The sequence below is a fragment of the Lutra lutra genome, chromosome 2 (assembly GCF_902655055.1).
Source record: "Lutra lutra chromosome 2, mLutLut1.2, whole genome shotgun sequence".
Taxonomy (NCBI): Eukaryota; Metazoa; Chordata; class Mammalia; order Carnivora; family Mustelidae; genus Lutra; species Lutra lutra.
In genome coordinates, this window is record NC_062279.1 from 36,982,082 (window position 1) to 37,003,157 (window position 21,076).

General features: G+C 33.8%; 1 protein-coding gene across 6 annotated transcripts in view; it reads left to right on the top strand.

Annotated features, from left to right (window-relative positions):
- Positions 1-1,366: 1,366 nt before the first annotated feature.
- Positions 1,367-21,076, top strand: part of ADAM2 (ADAM metallopeptidase domain 2) — a 142,319-nt gene continuing 122,609 nt past the window's right edge. For 2 of the 6 annotated variants that reach the window (XM_047719778.1, XM_047719779.1), the window contains exons 1-4: positions 1,369-1,575; positions 2,066-2,142; positions 7,133-7,188; positions 17,464-17,542. In XM_047719778.1, coding sequence (XP_047575734.1) covers positions 1,524-1,575; positions 2,066-2,142; positions 7,133-7,188; positions 17,464-17,542 — 264 coding nt within the window. In that variant the 5' untranslated portion in view covers positions 1,369-1,523. Of the gene's footprint in view, positions 1,576-2,065; positions 2,143-7,132; positions 7,189-17,463; positions 17,543-21,076 lie in introns of all 6 variants that reach the window. The other 4 variants (XM_047719776.1, XM_047719777.1, XR_007125417.1 and 1 more) reach the window with 3 other exon arrangements.

Consider the following 21,076-nt stretch of genomic DNA (forward strand, 5'->3'; position numbering starts at 1 on the left):
AATGTCAATAATTTTAATTCACTAATTTAGCAGAAAATGAAGAAAGCTATATGATCACCTCAATTTACATAACAAGAGCTTTTTTGAAAATAGAAAGAGTTGGAGATAGCAAGGGGGGTGTAAGAGAGGGGGGATGGGGGGGAAGAGTAGAAGGAAAGAGAGAGAGAATCTTAAGTAGGCTCCACACTCAGTGTGGAGTCCATCGTGAGGCTTAATATCATGACCCTGGGATCATGACCCGAGCTGAAAGTGAGAGCTGGGCACTCAATTGACCGAACCACCCAGGTGCCCCTATAACAAAAAACTTTAGATAAAATTCACATTTGCAGTAAGACACATATGAAAATCCCAGCAAACTTGGGGGAGTAAATTTCTGAATAGGAATGTGTATGTACAAAAATCCACTGAATGTAAGCCCTAGTATAGAAGATACTTGTAAACCATGAAATCCAACAACAACAAAAAATAATATCTGGAATGTGTTAATAGGCTCAACATATAATAAGAAAGGGACAAGGCCACACAATTGAAAAATAGACCAACATCTTAAACAAAAAACAAGCATTTACCAATAAAGACCAATAAATATATACAATTTTACTAAAGTTTATTAATAACTGTGAAAATGCAAATTAATGAATATAATGGAATAAAAAAAACCCAAACAACCCCCCCATACACTTCCGGTGAAAACATAAATTAGTACAACAATCTTGGAAAACTTGGAGGTATCTATAAAACATACCCTGTGATTCAGCAACTTCACTCTAAAAATATACATGAAGGAAATCACTACATACATTCACTAAAGAAATAAAATAGCCAAATACGATTTTTAATAGCCACCACCATAAACAAACATTAATCAACAATAAAATGTAAAAACAGTTGGCGTTATATTCATTTAATGGGCGATGAACACCTATGAGGAAAAACTAAAGTTATCACTCTTCACAATATGGATGGATGGATGTAAAAGAGTACATGGTGATTGGTTCCATTTATGTAAAGTTCAAAAACAAACAAAACTATGATGGTAGCGATAATGATCGTCATGGGGCACTCTGTGGGTTTTGGTGGTTCTATGTTTTATTTCTTGATCTGAATCTAGGTGTTAATTACGCTGGTTTGTTCACTTGAATATTAATCGAATAGCTAGCCTATGGTTTGTAGAATATATCTATAAAGATATATAGATATCTTCAATGAAAAGTTCTGTAAGAAGTGCGTATGAATCTTCCTGCTCATTAACTGTTTCTTCAGCCCTGTGTTATGGGAATGCTTCTGCTCTTCTGTTAGTCCCCAAAACGGTATCAAACTGATTCGAAGTCTTCTGCACAGACTTAGGGGCCAAGACAGCCTATGTTCAACAGTGCACAGCACCCACTCTTTCGACCCACCTCTGCTCTCACAGCCGACTGACTCTTGCTGGGTCCGTAGCCAGGAGGGCTCTCCTCGCGCTCCCAACTGCCCTCTAGGAAAGCCAACTGCCATTATTCGAGCTGGCATCTGTACATGAAGCCATGTTGTGTTTACTACTTCTCATCGGGCTCATCGGGGTCCAGACAGACAATAGTAGGTACAAAAACCTGTCTTCTGACATTTTGGGAATGTCAGTTCTCCTCTCCATTTTTTTCTGAGATGCCAGGTATCCCTGGGAAACTGCTTTCTTGTAGGGGCTCCGACTCTGTAAGCCAGACCCCACCACCACATGACCTCCCCCAAACAAAATCCACATTGGATGTGAGGGGGCTTTCCCACTCGTCTTGGTACCATATGAAAGATGAGATGTGCCATGATTTAAATGAATGTATCAAGGTTAGAATTTCATTTATTGCTCTGCATTCTTGACCAGTAGACTCTGTAGTTGGAAAAGTCCCAAAGACCTGACTTTTTTGTACTGAATTTCTCTTTAAAGTCTTGTAATTCTAGGAAGAAGTAGGAATTGAGTGTATTTGAAAAGATAGTTTAAAAAAAGGTAGCAGGTGAAAGATTACAGATAAGGAAATAATGGAGGAAGCTATGGAGTGATGGTGTTACTCTAATAAACATTTGTACCTTGCAGATTCTGAAAGACTACGTGTGCAAATTACAATACCAGAGAAAATACTGTCAATATTAAGTGGAGGAGTTGAATCACATGTAATTAAGCACTAGCATTTTTCACATTCTAAAATGATGCGGATTTTTTTTTTGTAAGAAGTAAACTTGGCATTTTCATCCATGCAAACTTGGTGAATTTTATATTTATACCTGGTTTTCCTTAAAGGAAAAGCCCCTTTTAGAAATGAACCAAGATAAACCATGCTTCATAGAAATGTGGTATAGTGATGCTTATTATCAAAGCCCCAAGTCCCATCGTTTAAATCTGCTTTCCTCTTGAGTGTCTTTGAATAATCATTGACCTGATCCATCTAGACATTCTCTTCTTACTCACTAGGCTATCTTTGAGGGTTTTTGTCTTTGTTAAGTAAGCACATGGCTTCCTATATGATCATTTCATTTAATGAAGTTTATATGATCAGTTTTTCCATCTTGATTGCAAATATGTTAGTTATTAAGACTTTTTTCATGCCATCTTAGTTCATCTTGGTTCAGGGTATTAGGTTTTGTTTTCTTTGATTTAGAAAATATCTTTTTTTTTTCTTTTTACTAATTTCTGGAATCAATCCAAGAGGTGAAATGTGTTTTTTCAAATATCACACCTTAATTTTCTTTTTGGTTGGGTAGTAAATGTTCTGGTAATTTGAGTGCAAATATTTCCTTACCAACTACCCACTTGTCACCTTAACTTACAAGCTTAAAATTTTCAATATATCATTTTAAAAGGAATGCATATTTATGAAAACTTAGATTTAACCATTTAAATAGAAAAAAAGGTGAGGCATTTAACAGTATTTTGAGAGAGTTTTATTTTTCAATGCAAAAATAATATGGAATTGCTTGTTCTTATTAGAAAATATATACAGAATCTGCTTAGAAGGAAATATCTTCAACCAGGCATCACCACCTTCTATGATAGTAATTCTCATACGAGAAGTACTAAAAAAAATCACCTGTCCTCAACTTTCAAATTTACGAGGGAAAAAGTTTGACTATTTTGTTAATGTCTCTATCCCCCATGTCTAGAATAGTGCTGAATACATAGTACTTTTTGAATTAGTGAGGCTATATTGTATACTTATGGGTTTAACAGTTGCTATAAACATAACATAGTGTATGTTAATAACTTGTAATTAATAAATAAATGATATAATTTATAAGAAGATATTCTTCACTAGAAGTTCTAAAAAAACTGAATGACCTGTCTAGATGTGAAAAGTATAATGAAAGTGGGAAAAAAAAAATCAAGAATTAACAGTAGACCAGAATCAGCTAAAGAGATCAGAAAATGCAACATATGAATGACTATGGGAGAAGGAAGATAGAATTGGAAGCTTAAGTATATAATAACTGATATTCCTGAAAGAGGGAGAAGAAACCTGGAGAAGAGGCTATATTAAACATATAATAACTGAGAAATTATAGAAAAAGAGAATCTTTAGATGCAAGTATGACAACACAGAATAAATAGAAATCAGTACAGACAACACTCCTGACACAGCGAAATCAGAATACCAGACATCTACTTGGATATTATAAAAAGGAGTAAAACAAGAACAAAGAATAAGACTCAAATATTAAAATTAAGTAGAAATGTAGAACAAAAAAATAAGGGAAAATACACACACACACACACATATATATATTTAATAATAATTTTATTGGTAAATAACATCTTTGATGAAGGTGTGTATTGTACATATATGTGTTTATATACATATACATATATATATATATATATATATATATGTATATATATATATGTGTTAAATACTTTTTAGGATATAGTCAACCTTTATTGAAAGACATTAGATTCTTTCCCTCTCCCTCTGCCCCTCTTGCTTGCCCCCTCTTTCTTTCTCTTTTTCTAACATAAATAAATAAATCTTTAAAAAAATTATACAACCACTAATAAAAGTGGAAAAATAAAAAGTAAATCATGTTGGCAGTCAAGAATATGCAGTATTTTCTTGGGCTAATTTTCACCAAATCTATATAGATTGACTGCTGTTCTAATAAGAAATTTCGTGGAAATTGGCAGATTGACTCTAAAATATGTATGGAAAGGTTAAAACTAAAAAAATTATTATTAACTTTGAAGAACAAAACAGTGATTCACTTTGGTTTAATTTCAAAACATATTTTAAAGTTTAATTAATATAATGTGATAATTCTAAGGGACAAATAAATTTAAAAAGAGTGCCTCCTAAAGACCCACACACATACAAACTTATCAGTTCAGTGGTGGCAATGAAATCATTGGTTAAAAAATGTACTAGTTAATTGGGGCGCCTGGGTGGCTCAGTGGGTTAAGCCGCTGCCTTCGGCTCAGGTCATGATCCCAGGTCCTGGGTTCGAGCCCCACATTGGGCTTTCTGCTCAGCAGGGAGCCTGCTTCCTCCTCTCTCTCTGCCTGCCTCTCTGCTTACTTGTGATTTCTCTCTGTCAAATAAATAAATAAAATCTTTAAAAAAAATGTACTAGTTAATAAATGGTGAAGGCACAGTTGATTAATGATATGGAATAATGATAAAGTATATATTAATGCTACATTATACACCAAAATTGCTTCAAGATCATTTAAATGCATACATCTGAGAGTAAAGTACTAAAAATCTGGAAGACAAGATAAAAGACTATTTTTAGGACCTTATAATAGGGAAGAATTATACCAGAAAGAAAAAGGAATACAAATACTTAAAAGAAGGATTAGGGAATATCTAGATTTGAAGATAAAAATAAATAGATACCATAAATAAAGTGAAAAATATTCCAGACTCACAGAAGATATTTGAAATCCATATAACACAGAAAAGGTATCCAGAATATATCAAGAATTCATACAAGTCATGGGGCGCCTGGGTGGCTCAGTGGGTTAAAGCCTTTTCTTTCATCTCAGGTCATGATCCCAGAGTCCTGGGATCGAGCCCCACATTGGGTTCTTTGCTCAGCAAGGAGCACCGCTTCCCCCTCTCTCTCTGCCTGTCTCTCTGCCTACTTGTGATATCTGTCTGTCAAATAAATAAATAAAATCTTCTAAAAAAAAGAATTAATACGAGTCAATAAGATAAAAAACAAAAAAAATAGAAATGTACAAAGTTATAAATGACAAGGGTTGAACTTGAGAGGGTAATAATTATCAAACATATATACAAATCAGGATATTTATAAGGAATTGCCAAGTAAACACAATAAGTTACTATTTCACATCAGCGATGGTAAAAATTAACTCTTAACAAAACAAAATGCAATTAGAGGAGATGGATAGAAGGATAATATTACTTTTTGTGAATGTCTACATTGGTACAATAAATTTGCAGATTAATTTTAAGCTTGAAGTGAAGTTGCAAAAGTACTTTTCAATAAAAGAAGTTCACTCATAGGTTTAGTTTAACATATCTAACAAAAATGCACAAAGATATATGTCTAAGATTATTTACTGGGCCATTGCTTAAGATAGTGATGAAACAAAGTAAACATCCATTGACAGCATAGATTAATAAACTGTGTTATATTCATATGGCATGCTTACCATCAATGGCATACTATACCATCAAAAAAATAAATTAGAAAGCTATATGTATTGGTGATGATGATGATAGCAATGTTTACATAGTGCTTATTTATGAGATAGTGTTTCAAGCAGAGATGTAATCCAGCAATGAAATACATAATTTGTAGGATTACAACTATGAAGAACAAAAATTTATGCAAAAAATTAAACATCCATAATTAGTATAAATATAAAAATATGAATGGGAATGATAAACATGAAATTCAGGATGTTGGTTAGCTGGAGTGTAAGAAAGGGAATTGATCACGGGATGAGAGAGTAGTTAAAATTGCTTTCAAATACTTGCAATGCTCTTAATTTTTAACATAGACATTGGTGACAGGCATTTTATATGATTTTCTGTAATGTTTATATGTCCAAAATATATAATAATTAAAAATATTAATTGTGGCTTATAGAGATCAAATGCCTTTGAAAAAAATCATGCATAAAGTTGAAATATTGAAAGGTTTTTCTCCTGAGATCAAGAAAAGGATAAGGATGTCCACTATTACCTTTTCTATTTATCCTTGCTTGGAAATATTAGCCACTGCAATAAGGAAAAAAATAACACAAATAAAAAATAAGCATAAAAATTAGAAAATATAATGCTATCATTATTTACAGATTAAATGATTCTCTACAAAATAAAATCCAAAATAATCTAGAGAAAATTAGAAATAGCATAATAATTTACTAAATTCTTTAGAAACAAGATCAGAACACAACAAAATAAAAAGAAACAATATCAGAACAAAAATCAATTGCATTTCTATTCTGCAGAACAAAAATATAAAATGAAACTTTTAAAAAGAAAATTTTACACTACATAAAAATCAAAATCAAAATCTAACAAAAATAAGCAAAGCCTCCTCTCTGAAGACAATAAAACAAGATGAGAAGAATTAAAGGCTTGAATAAATAGAGTATATCCCATGTTATTGGATTGGAAGGCTCAATAATGTAAAGATGTCAAAGCTACCCAAATTGATCTACAAAGACTGAATTGCCCATTTGTGAGACATCATTTCTTAATCTTACTATTAATAAAATAAATCAATGAGTTTTGGTCCAAACTTGGAATGAATTTTATAAAATCTGCAAATATGTGCTGTTAAATCTTTGTTCTACTATATAAATTTTGTGTTGAATAGTTTATACTCTTTCATTTTAAGCATAAGTTTTGCAGTGACCTCATTAATGTAATTATTGGATAAAAACCAATTTTTCAGATTCAAATGTTTTATTAGCTACATTTGAAAATTAACAAATAAGAAATAACAAATCATATTCTTCCATCATATTTATTATGAAAGCCAATATTTAAATATCAAGTTTCATTGGAATAAATTAACATTAAATTTTCCTCTTTTTACTGTATTCATGTGCTTTGAATGTAGTTAGCATTGATATAAAATGTTCCTTTCTAACATTCTTCTCACTTTTCTCTGCCTTTTTAATATACTCTTCTTCTAGGTGTCCTACAACATTATGATTGAAGGAAAAATATACACGGTGAACCTAACGCAAAAGTAGGTGTTCTATATTATTTTGTCATCTCTATTTGTTCTAATTATTGTTTATAATTAATCCAGAGTCTAATTATTTTGCATTTCTAGATGTTCCTAGTTACTGGCTATTCATTTGAAAACATCTTGAATTTTAGGGTGGAAAGAATAGTGGTAACTAAAAGAAAATTACTTAACACATGATGTCAGAATGTATTTAGGACTTAGAATATAACTGTAATTAGCCAAACTCAATCCCATGCCAGCTGATGAATTAGGAAAAATAAGCACATCATACTAAGGAATAAATAAAATTCAGAATTGTAATGGTACTTTTTAAATGGTAAAAATAGGAATTTCAGAACTCTAATGTGTTTTTAAAACTGTGTGAAATTGTTTTTTTTTCCTCTCCAAATTTTTATTTAAAATCCGGTTAGTTAATACATAATGTAATATTAGTTTCAGGAGTAGAATTTAGTGATTCATCACTTACATGTATAACAACTAGTGGTTATCACAAGTGCCCTCCTTAATCCCTATCACCTATTTTGCACATCCCTCACTCACTTCACCTCTGGTAATCCTCAATTTGTTCTCTATAGATAAATCTTTCTTTCTCTCTCTCTCTCTTTAAAGATTTTCTTTATTTATTTGACAGACATAGATCACAAGTAGTCAGAGAGGCAGGCAGAGAGAGAGGAGGAAGCAGACCCCCTGCTGAGAGAGCGCCCAATGCAGGGCTTGATCCCAAGACCCTGGGATCATGACCTGAGCCAAAGGCAGAGGCTTTAACCCACTGAGCCACCCAGGTGCCCCTTTATAGCTAAGTCTCTTTTATGGGTTTGTCTTTCTCTCTTTTTTCCCCCTATGTTAATCTGTTTGTTTCTTGAATTCCACATATGAGGGAAATCATATAGTATTTATTTGTCTTTCTCTGACTGACTGATCTCGCTGAGCTTAATATATGCTAGCTCCATCCACGTCATTGCAAATGGCAAGATTTCATTCTTTTTTATGGATAAGTGAAATTCCATTATATAGATATACAATCTTTTCTTTATCCATTTATCGATTGATGGACATTTGGGTTGTTTCCATAATTTAGCTATAGTAGACAATGCTACTATAAATACTGGGGTGCATGTATCCCTTTGAATTTTTTGTATTCTTTGGGTAAATAGTTAGTAGTGCTATTGCTGGATTGTAGGGTAGGTCTATTTTTACCTTTTTGAGGAACCTCCATACTGCTTTCCAGAGCAGCTGCATCAATTTGCATTCCCATCAACACTGTGAGAGGGTTCCCTTTTGTCTGCATCATTGCCAACGTCTTTGTTTCCTGTGTTGTTATTTTAGCCATTCTGACAGGTGTGAGGTAATATCTCATTGTGGTTTTGATTTGTATTTCCCCGATAATGAGTAATGTTGATCATTTCATGTGTCTGCTATTTCATGTGTCTGTTAGCCATCTGTGTCATCATTAGTTGTATTGTATATTCTATATTTTTTCCTAATATTAAAAAAGTTGGCTTCTGAAGAGCAGTATGTTTCTTAAGCTCTGTCTTTTTTTATATGAGGAAAAAAGAGTATAGAATATACAATACAGCTGATGATGATATAATTGATGAATTGAGTATTACACACCCTACAATTAATGCTTTCTTCATGCATACAAGCAAAATAAACTTAAGGAAAAACCATCACAAAGTCTTTTAAGAGTAACCATATTCTCAATGACTAGCATGAGAAAATTAGAACATAATTACAAATGTTTAATCAAAGAGGAACCAACTTTTTGGAAATTAAGTAAGAGTTACCTAGTAAGTCTTGGCTTAAAAAATTTCAAAATATTGTCGCAAAATGTCAAAAAAGTAGTCACAAATAGAACTCAACTTTTTAGATCTGACCAAAACTATACAAAGTAAAATGTAAAACTTTCTTCTCCTTTTTTTTTTTCATTTTATATGCAACAGATGAGAATATAGTGAATAAGACTGTGGTGAAGAGGAGACAGAATAATGTGTGTCCAGGGAATCCCTGCTGGTGGAGTCACAAAGCCTTCAGTGACCACTGTCCCAGGGACTCAGGGTGTCTTGGCAGGTAGTTGGCTTCAGGCTTAGTCAACAGTTTATATACAAACAGTGATGTCGCTTGCACTCTGAACAGCCTATGAAGCTTTGGCTGTGTGCAGAGCTAGCAGCAATCTGTGCCTTGTCACAGAAACTTCACAATCCCCTACAGCCTTCAAACACACAAAATTAGAACACCAGTTTTATCACATTGCTCAAAGGTGTTCCTGCTAAACTCAGGAATGGTTCTAGATTAAAATATTGAGGGTAATACTACAGGCAAACCTCATCTTATTGTTCACATACTATATGTTTTACATATTAAAGGTTTTTGTGGCAACCCTATGTCAAGCAGTGGCTTCATTCCATTTAGTGGATCCATTTAGCTGGCTCTAATGTTTATATAATTCATCACCTAAGAATTTCGGCAATGATGGGGCTATTTGTAATCCATTCCACATCTGCATGAGATGTAGTTTAGGGTTTTCATTTTTGCATGTGATGCTCCTTTTGCCATTGTCAGGATTGGATTGCTTCATTTTCTCCATTGTCTATAGACAGCAGGTATTGATTTTTTTCTCCTTCTGTTTAAAAATTGTGAGGATATTTCTAGCTTTATGCCCTTTACTGGAAATCCCACAGTGTTTTCTCATGCTAGAGACCAGAGGCCATTTAACCCTCCATCCATAAGGCCACAATTCTGGTCCAGATTCTGTCCTTGTTTGCAATGTCACCTGTTCACTCTTTCAGCTGTAGCACTAGTCTTTACTTTTATTTCTTTGATCATTCTGTTTAATAATTTTTAAAAAGATTTTATTTATTTATTTATTTGACAGACAGGGATCACAAGTAGGCAGAGAGGCAGGTGGGGGGGGAGGGGGGAGCAGGCTCCCTGCTGAGCAGAGAGCCCAATGTGGGGCTCGAACCCAGAACCCTGGGATCATGACCTGAGCTGAAGGCAGAGGCTTTAACCCACTGAGCCACCCAGGTGCCCCATTTGATCATTCTGTTTAAAGCAAGAATCAGTACTCCTTTGGCACAGGGCAAACATTTTAGATGGGCTCCATAAGGTCTCTCTTGCAACCACTCAGTTCTGCTATTGTGAAAGCTGTCATAGGGAATATGCAGATAGATGGATATAGCTATATTCTAATTTCACTTTATATTAAAAAAAGTGGTGGGTTGGGTTTGGCCTATAGACCATACTTTGTCAACATACTTTATTGTCTAAAATGTAGTACCATATTTAAAAATGGTTAATGGTTAATTGGTCATTTCTGAATGATGAAAGTAGAAATGGAAATAGGGGATTGGATCTTCTATCTTTCATAAAAATCACTACCAATTACCTTTATTTAATTGTTGTTTTAATATTTATTGTATAATATATTAAGTACAAGTTAAAATATATGAAATATGTTTATGCAGTTAAATGAATAACTATGAAATAAACATTCCTGTACCCCCTGACATTGACTGCCCTCCAAAAGCCATACAGATAACATTTTCCATCCCTATTATTTGTAACTACTTTCTTGATCATTGTGATAACCATTTCCTTGATTTTATTTAATTATCCTAAGTAACATATTTCTATTTGTTTGCTTTGAATTCTAAATGAATCATAGCTTATTCTCCTACAACTTGTTACAGTCACTCAAAATAATATCTGTGAGATTTATCAATGTTGTTAAAAGTAATTTTGATGCTTGTTCCTTTCACCAAATTAGGGAAATTCTCTGTTATAATTTGCTCCAAAATACCTTCTGCCCCTCTCTCTTTTTCCTCTTCTTCTGGCATCCCAATTATTCTAATATTGTTTCATCTTATGGTATCACTTATCTCTTGAATTCTCCCTTTGTGGTCCAGTAGTTGTTTATCTCTCTTTTTCTCAGCTTCTTTATTATCCATCATTTGGTCTTCTATATCACTTATTCTCTCTTCTGCCTCATTTATCCTAGCAGTTAGAACCTCCATTTTTTATTGCATTTCACTGATTACAACTTGGTTAGATTTTAGTTCTTTTATTTCTCCATAAAGGGATTCTCTAGTATGTTCCATGTTCTTTTCAAGCCCAGCTAGCACCTTGATAATTTTCATTCTGAACTCTACTTCTGACATCTTACTAATGTTTGTATTGACTGGGTCCCCAGCTGTCGGTACTGCCCCTTGTTCTTTTTTTTTTTGAGGTGAGTTTTTCCACTTTATCATTTTATCCAGATAAGAATAGATGAATGAGAGAACAAAATATTAAAAGAGTAGCAATGCCCCCGGAAAAATATACACTAACCAAATCAGAAGAGACCTGAAACCAGCAGAGAAGAAAGGAGAAAGAAAAAGAAAAAAATATATATATATGATTAAACTGGTGAATAGAACAGAGCCACACACTTGATTTGGGTGTATTTTGTTCTGTTAGAAGAAACTGCCTCCGAAAAATTTAAAGAAAGAAAAACTTAATATATATACAAAAATAAGGGTAAACATGATGAAGGGATGGAATGTGGCTGTAAAGATGGAAATTAAAGAAGATTCTAAAAAAGGAATTGATAAGAAGTTGGTTGGAAAATGAAAAAAAAAACGAGGAAAAGAATGTGATCAGGCTGGAGACTAGAACAAAGCTATGTGCTGATTTAGAGTATATTTTGATCTATTAGAAGAAACTGTATCCCAGAATTTTAAAGAAAGAAAAACCTATATGTTTACAAAAATAAGGTTAAATACCATGAAGGAATAGAATATGACTATAACAATGAAAAAGTAAGATTTTTAGAAAGGTATTGATAAGATAAAATCGTTAAAAAGTTTAAAATAGGAAAGAGGAAAAATAAAAAGAATAAGAAAAGAAAATTTAAAAAAAATTTAACTTTGAAAGACTAAAGAATCATGGGGAAAAAAGCCATGAATTCCATGTTCTGTGTTCCCCTAACTTTGGAATTCCGCCATTCTCATTGACTAGTGAACCTGATCTTGGCTTGATGTTCTTGCTGAGGGGATGTTCTTGGGGAGGGGCCTGTTGCAGTGATTCTCAAATGTCTTTGCCTGAGGCAGAATCGCACCACCCTTGCCAGGGACCAGGCTAAATAATCTGCTTGGTTTTGCTTTTGGGAGCTTTTGTTCCCTGAGTGCTTTCTGTACAGCTTTGGAGGATGGGAATGAAAATGGCGGCCTCCCAATCTCTGGCCCTGTAGTTGCTGAGAGCTCGGGGCCCCACTCCTCAGTGTGCCTTCAGAGAAAAGCAGTCAACCCCTCCTGTCTTCCTGGTCTCCAGCCAGGCTCCATGTTTGCCCAGCCTGTGACCAAGCATTTCTATCTCTGGCGCATGGCCCAGTTTGGAGTCTCCAAACCTAGCAGATTCCTGCAATGTGTTCCTATGCCACTCCTCCCAGTGAAGGAAGGAGGTGGGTCTTCCCGGATCTGCCACTTGAGGGGTCCCTGCTCGAAGAGTGGCAGTCTGACTGTGCTTCATATCACGGTTTAAGGTAATCCCAAGTTGAGAGTCCACTGCTTGGTTCCATTTTTGCATCTGGCTTCCCTCCTCTGACACCTAGGAGCTCTGCCACACTCATGTACCCCCGGTCTTCCTGTGACCCCTTGGGTCCTGAGACCACACTGTTTTCATGAGGGCTTCACCCCCTGCTTAGCCTCTGGAGAGACATCTCTCAATGGAGCAGACTTCTAAAAGTACTGATTTTATGCTCTGCTGCTCTACGGCTTGCCGGGAACTGGCCCCTCCCCCCTCCCAGGTCTACCTTCCCATATTTCACCTCGAATTCACTTCTCTGCACGTCCTACCTTCCAGAAAGTGGTCGCTTTCCTGTTCCTAGAATTGCTGCTCCTCTTCTCTTTGATCTCCTGTTGAGTGTGTTGGTGTTCTGCATGGTTTGATAGCTATTTAGCTGAACTCCCAGGACCTGAGAATATTTAAATCTCCCACTCCTCCACCATTGTGCTCCTAAGACATTTATACTTCCTAAAAAAGACATGTCTAATCTGACCTTTTCTTTCCTATTTTAAGGAATTCTTTTAACGTTTTGCCTAAAAGCCTAATTCATGATGTGTTTTTCAAACAACTTCTATTTTATGCCTTCTGTTTTCATATTTATGGTATTTTAGCAAAGAGAATTTTTCCTTTGTGAAAAATTTTAGTTTTATCTAGTATAAAAATGCCCCTTTACTCCAGGTGTCCTCTACATTATATGAATTTTGTATTATTGTTTTGCTTTTAATATTTTTGTGTTTATTTTGAACTTTGTTTATAACTTCCTTAAAAGAATTCTAAGTTGATTACTCATCACCATTTTTATTTTCCGGTTTAAAGATTTAAGGCTAACTTTTTTCTCCAAATACTGCTTAGCTGTCCCTTACATCTTTGGTGTATAGAATTTTCTCTAGTTTGCCATTAGCAAACATTTTAAACTTTATATTACATTTCCTCTTTGGCCCATGAATTATTTCACTGTATCGCTAAACACCAATACATGTGGCACTTTTCTAAGAATTATTTCTAGTAATTTTTAATCACAGAATATTCTTTGATTTCAATCCTTTAAAAGTTGACGCTAACTTTGTGATGTGATATATATTCAGTTTTTGTAAATATTCTATATGTACTAGAAAATAGCATGTACCCTATAATTATTTACTATAATGTTCTTTTAAAATCATATCATGGAATTCTTCCATATTCAAAAATGATTTTTCTATTTAGTAATATATGTGTTAAAATCTTCCACAGTGACTTTCAAATTGATTAATTTTTGAATTCCCTATTTTGAGATTGTAAATAATTAAGTAAAATTTTTAAATATTTACCTTTTTGGTGAATGAAATGTTAACATTATGAAGTGGTTAGTAATTATTTTACATTTTATCTGATGTTTGTATAGTTACACAAACTTTCTTTTGTTTAGTATTTATAAACTACATTTTTCCTACCATTGTCTTTCAATTTTTATCCAGTCTGGATTTTTCTTTTATTGAGTGTGACATTCTTTCTTTAAATGCAGTACAAAATATCATTTTTTACTTTGTAGTTATTATTCTTTTTGTAATTTTTAAAGAAATGATTGTCTACATACAGATATCCGTCAAAGCTACTATTTTCTTTTAATGTTTTTATTGTCTTCACTTTCACAGTTAGCTCTAAAATTTATCCAGAATTGATATTTATGTGTTTTGTGAGCATAAGAGTGAAGATTTAATTATTTTTTTCATATTAGCATTGTATGGATTCAGCAAAAGCCATTTAGAAGAAAACAGAACCTTCCTTCACTGCATTGTAATGTAATCAGTGTCATAAATTGAATGACTCTGGACCCTTTTTTCTCTTCTGCTAGTTTATATATTTATTCTTGCATCTTATTGATCTAAAAAATACCATACTGTACTAATTACAGTGAATTTATTATAGTTCTTGATGCCCAGCCTTGTTCAAGTTTTAAGATGTCCTTGCTTTTCTTGACCCTTTGATTTTCCATATAATTTTTGAAGTCATTTTATTATTTTTCTTTTGTGCCTTTTATTTTATATTCTTTATTATCTTCATTTTAATGAATCTGTCATTTTATATTGTATCATTTCCAATCAATTAAATTCTTTATTATATGTTCTTTTACTATTCTTTTAGTAGTTTATTTAGATTAACATGTTAATCTCTGAGTTATTGACCCTAATATGCATTATTACTTTTATCAGTTACCCTGTATTGTCAAATTATTAAATCTTTTAATTCCATTTGCCTTCTTTTATGTGTTTATTTTTTCAACCATTATAATCCTGATACTTTTAAACCTCAATGAGATTATTTTTATACAGCCAACATTCTTTTATATTCAACCATAAATTTACTTATTCTGGTGCTTTTCGTTTCCTTCCCCATTTCTGTTTCTATATGCAGTTAATTTATATATTTCTCTGGAATTATCCATATTTCTGTTGTGAGTCTGCTTTTCTTAAAATTATACTGGTTTGTATTCATTGTTAAATTTTTACCTAACCTTCCTCTTAAACATTTTTTTGCTGAAATAAATTCTAGGATGACATTTTAAAAAATGAGTTTAACCTTTTAAACTTGTCATTCTATTATCTTCTAACTTTCTTCATTTTTATAGACAAAGTAGTTGTCAGTCTTATTGCTGATTCTTTGAAGGTAACATCTTTGTTTTTCCTCTTAATAATTTGAAGATTTTATTTTGGTTTTCATTAATCTTTTAAACAAATCAAATGTAACTTTGCTTTTATCATGGTTGAATCACATAGAGCTTCTTGATTCTGTATTATCAGTGTTTAAAAAAAAATATTTGCTCTTGTTTTCAGAGAATTTAAGTTTAGCTCCTTGGCCACTCTGCACATTTTCCAACACTGGCAAAAGATTTTACAGGGAGAGAATCTATGTATTTGATGTACCTCAAACATTTATTACTTTCCCTCTAGGGGTACAGGACACCAGTGATTCAGCCTGTTTCTAGACATCCCAGCAGTTTTCTTGCCCAAACACAGACATTTGGCTTTTTCTTTCTTTTCCAAAAAACCGGTGCCTGCATATGACCAGCTAAATCTCTTTATAGGACCTTCTACTGAGAATCTGTGTTTCCTGGAGCCCCTCCCCCACTGTGGGTCATATTATTTTTTTGGTATGATAAAAATGCAAAAAAAATCTTGCTCTGTTTATCAATGTTTGGCTCTTTGACCTTTTGCTTCCAACAAATCCAGAATGCCATGATAGTCACAAATTTTTATATTATGCTTACTAGAGAAATGAAATGGGATATCTACATTTACCCTTTCTTTTTATAAAGTCATTTCAGCATATCCTTCCCATATTTACAAATAATATACTATCATGTGAATTCTCCATCTAATCTGTTGAATTCTTGTCAAATTAGTTCAATATTTACTGACCATTTGCTATTTTATCAGTATTCTTCTAAGTACTTGAGATGCACTAGTAAACAAAATGGACAAGAATCTCTGTTCATATTGTTATCAAATGAAACTAATAATGATATTAATGTGGGAAACAAAGGCAAAGGAATAATTAAATTTCCTTACCTGCCTATAGCCCAATGACAAGTCCTTGAAATAGGCAGAGTGACATTTCTCTAGAAACTCTGCTGCCTTGATGTTAAAACTTTGTTAAGGGTGAAAGGCAATCTTAGCCCAACCCCCAGGATTGTGTAAGTCTACTTTAACATATAAAAATTCCTTCGGAAACTTCCTTTATCTCTATCCCCAAAGATGTATGTCGCTAGTCATCCCACAAGCATATGACCCACTGATATACATCTGAGGGGGTCATATGTCTAAGGTTTTATTAGACAGTCATAAGTGAACTTTTCCTAACAACAGCTAGCCCCTCAAGGTCCTGGAAACCTTGCTTCTAAAATTTCTTAGGGACTTACACTATCCCTAATCCCCTCCAAACTTGAAAGTATATTTTGATAAAACCACTTTTTTGTACCAAAATGTCTCAAGAATTCTTTCTTCTCTGGCTGTCAGCTATGAATCCCAATCTCTTTCCTACACAAATATTGTAAATGAGTGGATTAGGAAGAATTTTAGAAGGTGATAAATGCTTAAGCAAAAATAAAGAGCAAAGTTAGAAGTATTGTTTGAAAATCCTATGTTTTGATAATTAGGAAAGTTGCATTTTAAAAATAAACTTACCCAGATCAGCCTCACTGAAAAGGTGATATAGAGAGTTGAAGTAAATGAGATAATGAACTATGCTAAAGAACATTCCAGGAAGGGGCAGCAACTGGTACAAATACTCTGAGGCAAACTTGTCTTTTTCTTTTCTTTTCTTTTTTTAAGATTTTATTTATTTGAGGGAGAGAGTGTGGAAGAGCACAAGCACAGGGAGAGACAGAGGGAGAAGCAGACTGCTTGCTGAGCAGGGAGCCCAATTCAGGTTCAGTCCCAGGACTTTGGGATCATGACCTGAGCCAAAGGCAGATGCTTGACCAACTGAGCCACGCAGGCACCCCTTGGTGATTATATTTTAAAAAACAGCCTAGAGGACAGTGTGATGGTAAAGTAAACGAGGAGAGGTCTAGACACCAGGATTTTTGAGTAAAATTAGAATGAAGTCCATGTTTTCAGGACTTTCTATTTCTCCCCTAACCCTGTCTTTCTACCTATCTATAATAAGTAGGATAAAATAAACACCTTTTCAAGATAGGAGCTTAGAAAACAAATTCCCCATTAAATACATTTTATCTTTATTTTACAGAGCTTTTTTACCTCATAATTTTAGAGTTTATGGTTATAATGGCACAGAAAGTATGAAGCCTCTTGAACAACAGCTTCAGGTATGACTTTTACTGTCTATTTTATCTTTATTATGTGGTTTCTGTGCTCACCTTAATTAGGGTTGGCCTGTTAGAACACAAAGGGTTGGAGTTATGTTTTGTTTTAAAATGAAGTTAACCATTTACTTTTGATGATGCTGTAACTGAACTAGCATGAGTTAGCTCCTTGGTGAATTACAGATAGAGACTACACCAGGTGGTTGTCATATAAAGGAAAATTTTTACAACAAATAAGATCATAGGGCATAGCTCCAAAGCCTGAGCAAGAAGGAGCAGGTTCTTTTTATTTAGTGCTTAGGATGAAGATTCAGAAAGGAGAGCTTTGTCATCGCATATAAAGGTAGGCATGAAGTTGTGCAGGTGTCCTTAGAAAACATGCCTATACACACATTTTATGCTTGTTAATGAAGCTTGTACTCCTCATAGGGTGGAGATTTTAGCATTACAATGAAACAGAGGTAAGTGTTGGAAAGTTATGGGGATACTCAGAGAGTGTAAACTAGAGAGGATCTTGGACTCTTATTTTGAGTAAAGAATGCAGAGTCTTGCTTATTTTACTACAGATTTATTGTTTCTGATATGGTTAAGCTAGTTCCTGGCCTGATTGAGACTTAGTTTTTGTATTCCCTTTGTTCCGTTAAAATCCTTAACTACTGAGGTTTTTGCATTTCTTTGTAATTCTTTTTTTTTAAATTTCTTCTCAACATAACAGAATTCATTGTTTTTGCCCCACACCCAGTGCTCCACGCAATACATGCCCTCTTTAATACCATTTCTTTGTAATTCTGATACCTCCTCGGAAGCTCTGCAAAAACTGTCCTTGGGCAAATAGTGTTGGTATGGCATAGATCACAGAAAAGAGCTGGGGACCTAAAATGACTTCTCTTGTATCACAAAAGCCAGATCTCATCTTTCTTTTTCTGGGGACCCCGAGCTTTCTGCTTAAAATGTGTCTCAAGTTAGCCTTATTAAATAGATGGTTAACCAAACCAAAAACAATTGTGGTCTTTAAGCTATTATTTCACAGTGATGTACATGTATGTGCTTAAGTACATGTAGCAATAGGATTGAAAATACCATGAAATACTTAAAGCAAAAAAAAAAATGATTTAAATCAGGAAAGGTAAATCTGGGAAGAAAAGGAAAATCCAAAGGCTTGTCTAACATACGTTCAAGGACCAAATAAATACACACAGAATTTCATGTGCACTTAAGAATATATTAAACTTTCATGTATTTGGAATGCTTGGAGCTTCATTTAATAATGTCTATAACTGGGCTTCTGGATGGCCTCAGTTGGTTAAGTGACTGCCTTTGGCTCAGGTCATGATCCCAGGGTCCTGGGATCAAGTCCTGTGGTGGGGTCCCTGCTCAGCCGGGAGCCTGCTTCTCCCTCTTCCTCTGCCCCTTCCCCCTGCTTGTACTCTCCCTCTCTCTCAAATAAATTTAAAAAAAACTTTAAAAAATAATATCTATAATTTGTTGTAAAAATAATCGAGAAGTATGCATAGAATTGCAGGAATTGCTCTTGTCTGAAATGCTGTTCTTCTTTTGTGAGAGAGAGAGAGACAGTTAGCACCAGTGAGACAAAGAGATACACAGGGCTATAATATCCCATACCTGAATTTTATGTAATTCTGCCATAGTTAACACCTAGTTCTACTTTCTACTTCCCAGGAGGTATCCATGAGAGAGAGATGTATAATTTAAAAAACAAAGCAATGAATGTTTTATTGATAACCTGAATGAAGTGAGTCATTAGTGTCAGCTTCAAATGCAATCAATATATGGTGCTGTATAGATAACTTAAATTTGCTAAAGCTGCAAGCCTATTTCCAGTGCAGGAAAAATCAGGATATTTTATTAAATTAGATTAAAAGTAGGTAAATTTATTTTTAATGAAGTCTACAAATGATTTTTATATTTCAACCTCATATTATCTTGGTAAATACACTTATTTTAGAACAAATCAGCCCGTTACACAGAAAGAATTTGTTACCAGTGCCTAGAGCTTAGAAGTATAAGCCATTCATCATTGTCATGGTCTTTACAATCTCTATAGAACAAATAAATATTCATCATGATTAAAAGGTAAAATCACCAGAACAGCATAACAACTCAAAATGTGTTTGCATATAAAAACAAACCTCAAATTGCATCAGGCAGAAATTGACAGAAATGAAAGGAGAAATAGATAAGTTATTAAGATAACTGAAGATTTAAATATTCTTTTCTCAGTAATTGAAAAGAAAGAAACTCAACAAATCTTTTGGATTTTGAGTGGAACCATCAATCAACTTCATCTAATCAACAATTATAGGAGCTAACACACAGTAGCAATAGTATACACATTCTTTTCAGTGCAAAGAGAACACTGAACAAGATATAACAGAGGAAAACAGTGCAAGAAATGACAATGATTAGAACAGGAAAAACCAAAGAAAGAAATAGATTAATAATAATAGTAATAATGAGCTTTTTGACTCCTCCATGAAAATTTTCTCTTAATGCTTACTTAAAAATGATTTTTTACTTATTGATTTATAACTTTTCTAATTATTTATAATGCTGATATAACTGATTATTCCAAAGAATTAGAAATGTTATCAATCTGAGCAATAGAAACCACATTTAGAAGGAAGTAGACTAACCTGGTGGGAAGGTCCAGGTATTTTATCTTGATCTTAAAAAGTATGATTCATACAACTGAAAAGCTGCATGGGTCCACAATAAAAAAAATACAAAGAAATCCATTATGATGGTATGCTAATGAAATATTAAAAAAAAGACACTGTTTTAGTTTATGTTTAGTTAATGTAAAGAAATCATATAGTAACTTGAACAGGGAAGGTGTAATATAAAGAGTTATTGACTGTAACAGAATAAAAAATAAGAAGTAAAGAGAACTCTAAAAAACATAGGAATACCAGATACAAGAAACAGCCAGCAGCCCTAGGACTGGAATGAAGAAGACAATGTTGTTATCCCAGCATTGAGGATCCAAACCTTGTTAGAAGGGACACAGCTGTGGATCTCTGAATAGTAGGAAATCACAATGGTGCTGTACCAGTAGGTATTGCCATAGAATTTCTCTTTGGAACTTCCCAGAAATCTTTTTAGGGTAGTCAGGAAAGCTGTTCACAAAGAGGTATCTCACAAAGTTACTCTGCTGTGAAAGGAGAGAGACTTGAATTATGGGAGGAACCTAGAGGCTGATGGGTGCTAGTGAACATGATACACTGAAGGGTCTGTGTACTGGCGAATCACGAAACACTGAGGGATCCTGGCAGTTCAATGAGCAGGACTCTTACAGATTTCCAAACTTGGCACACTGGAACCAGGAGACATACTCTCCTACACCCTCTACTGGCAAAACTTCAGAGCCACTTGGCAAAGGAGAAAATAATTTAGGGGCCCAGATTCATTTTCACAAAACAGGTAAAAGATTTGTTAGAGGCTGAGTGCCAAGACATCAATAATTGATAAAGTCTACAACTTTGACTTCAGCTTTGAAATGAAGTCAGCTTAAATAAA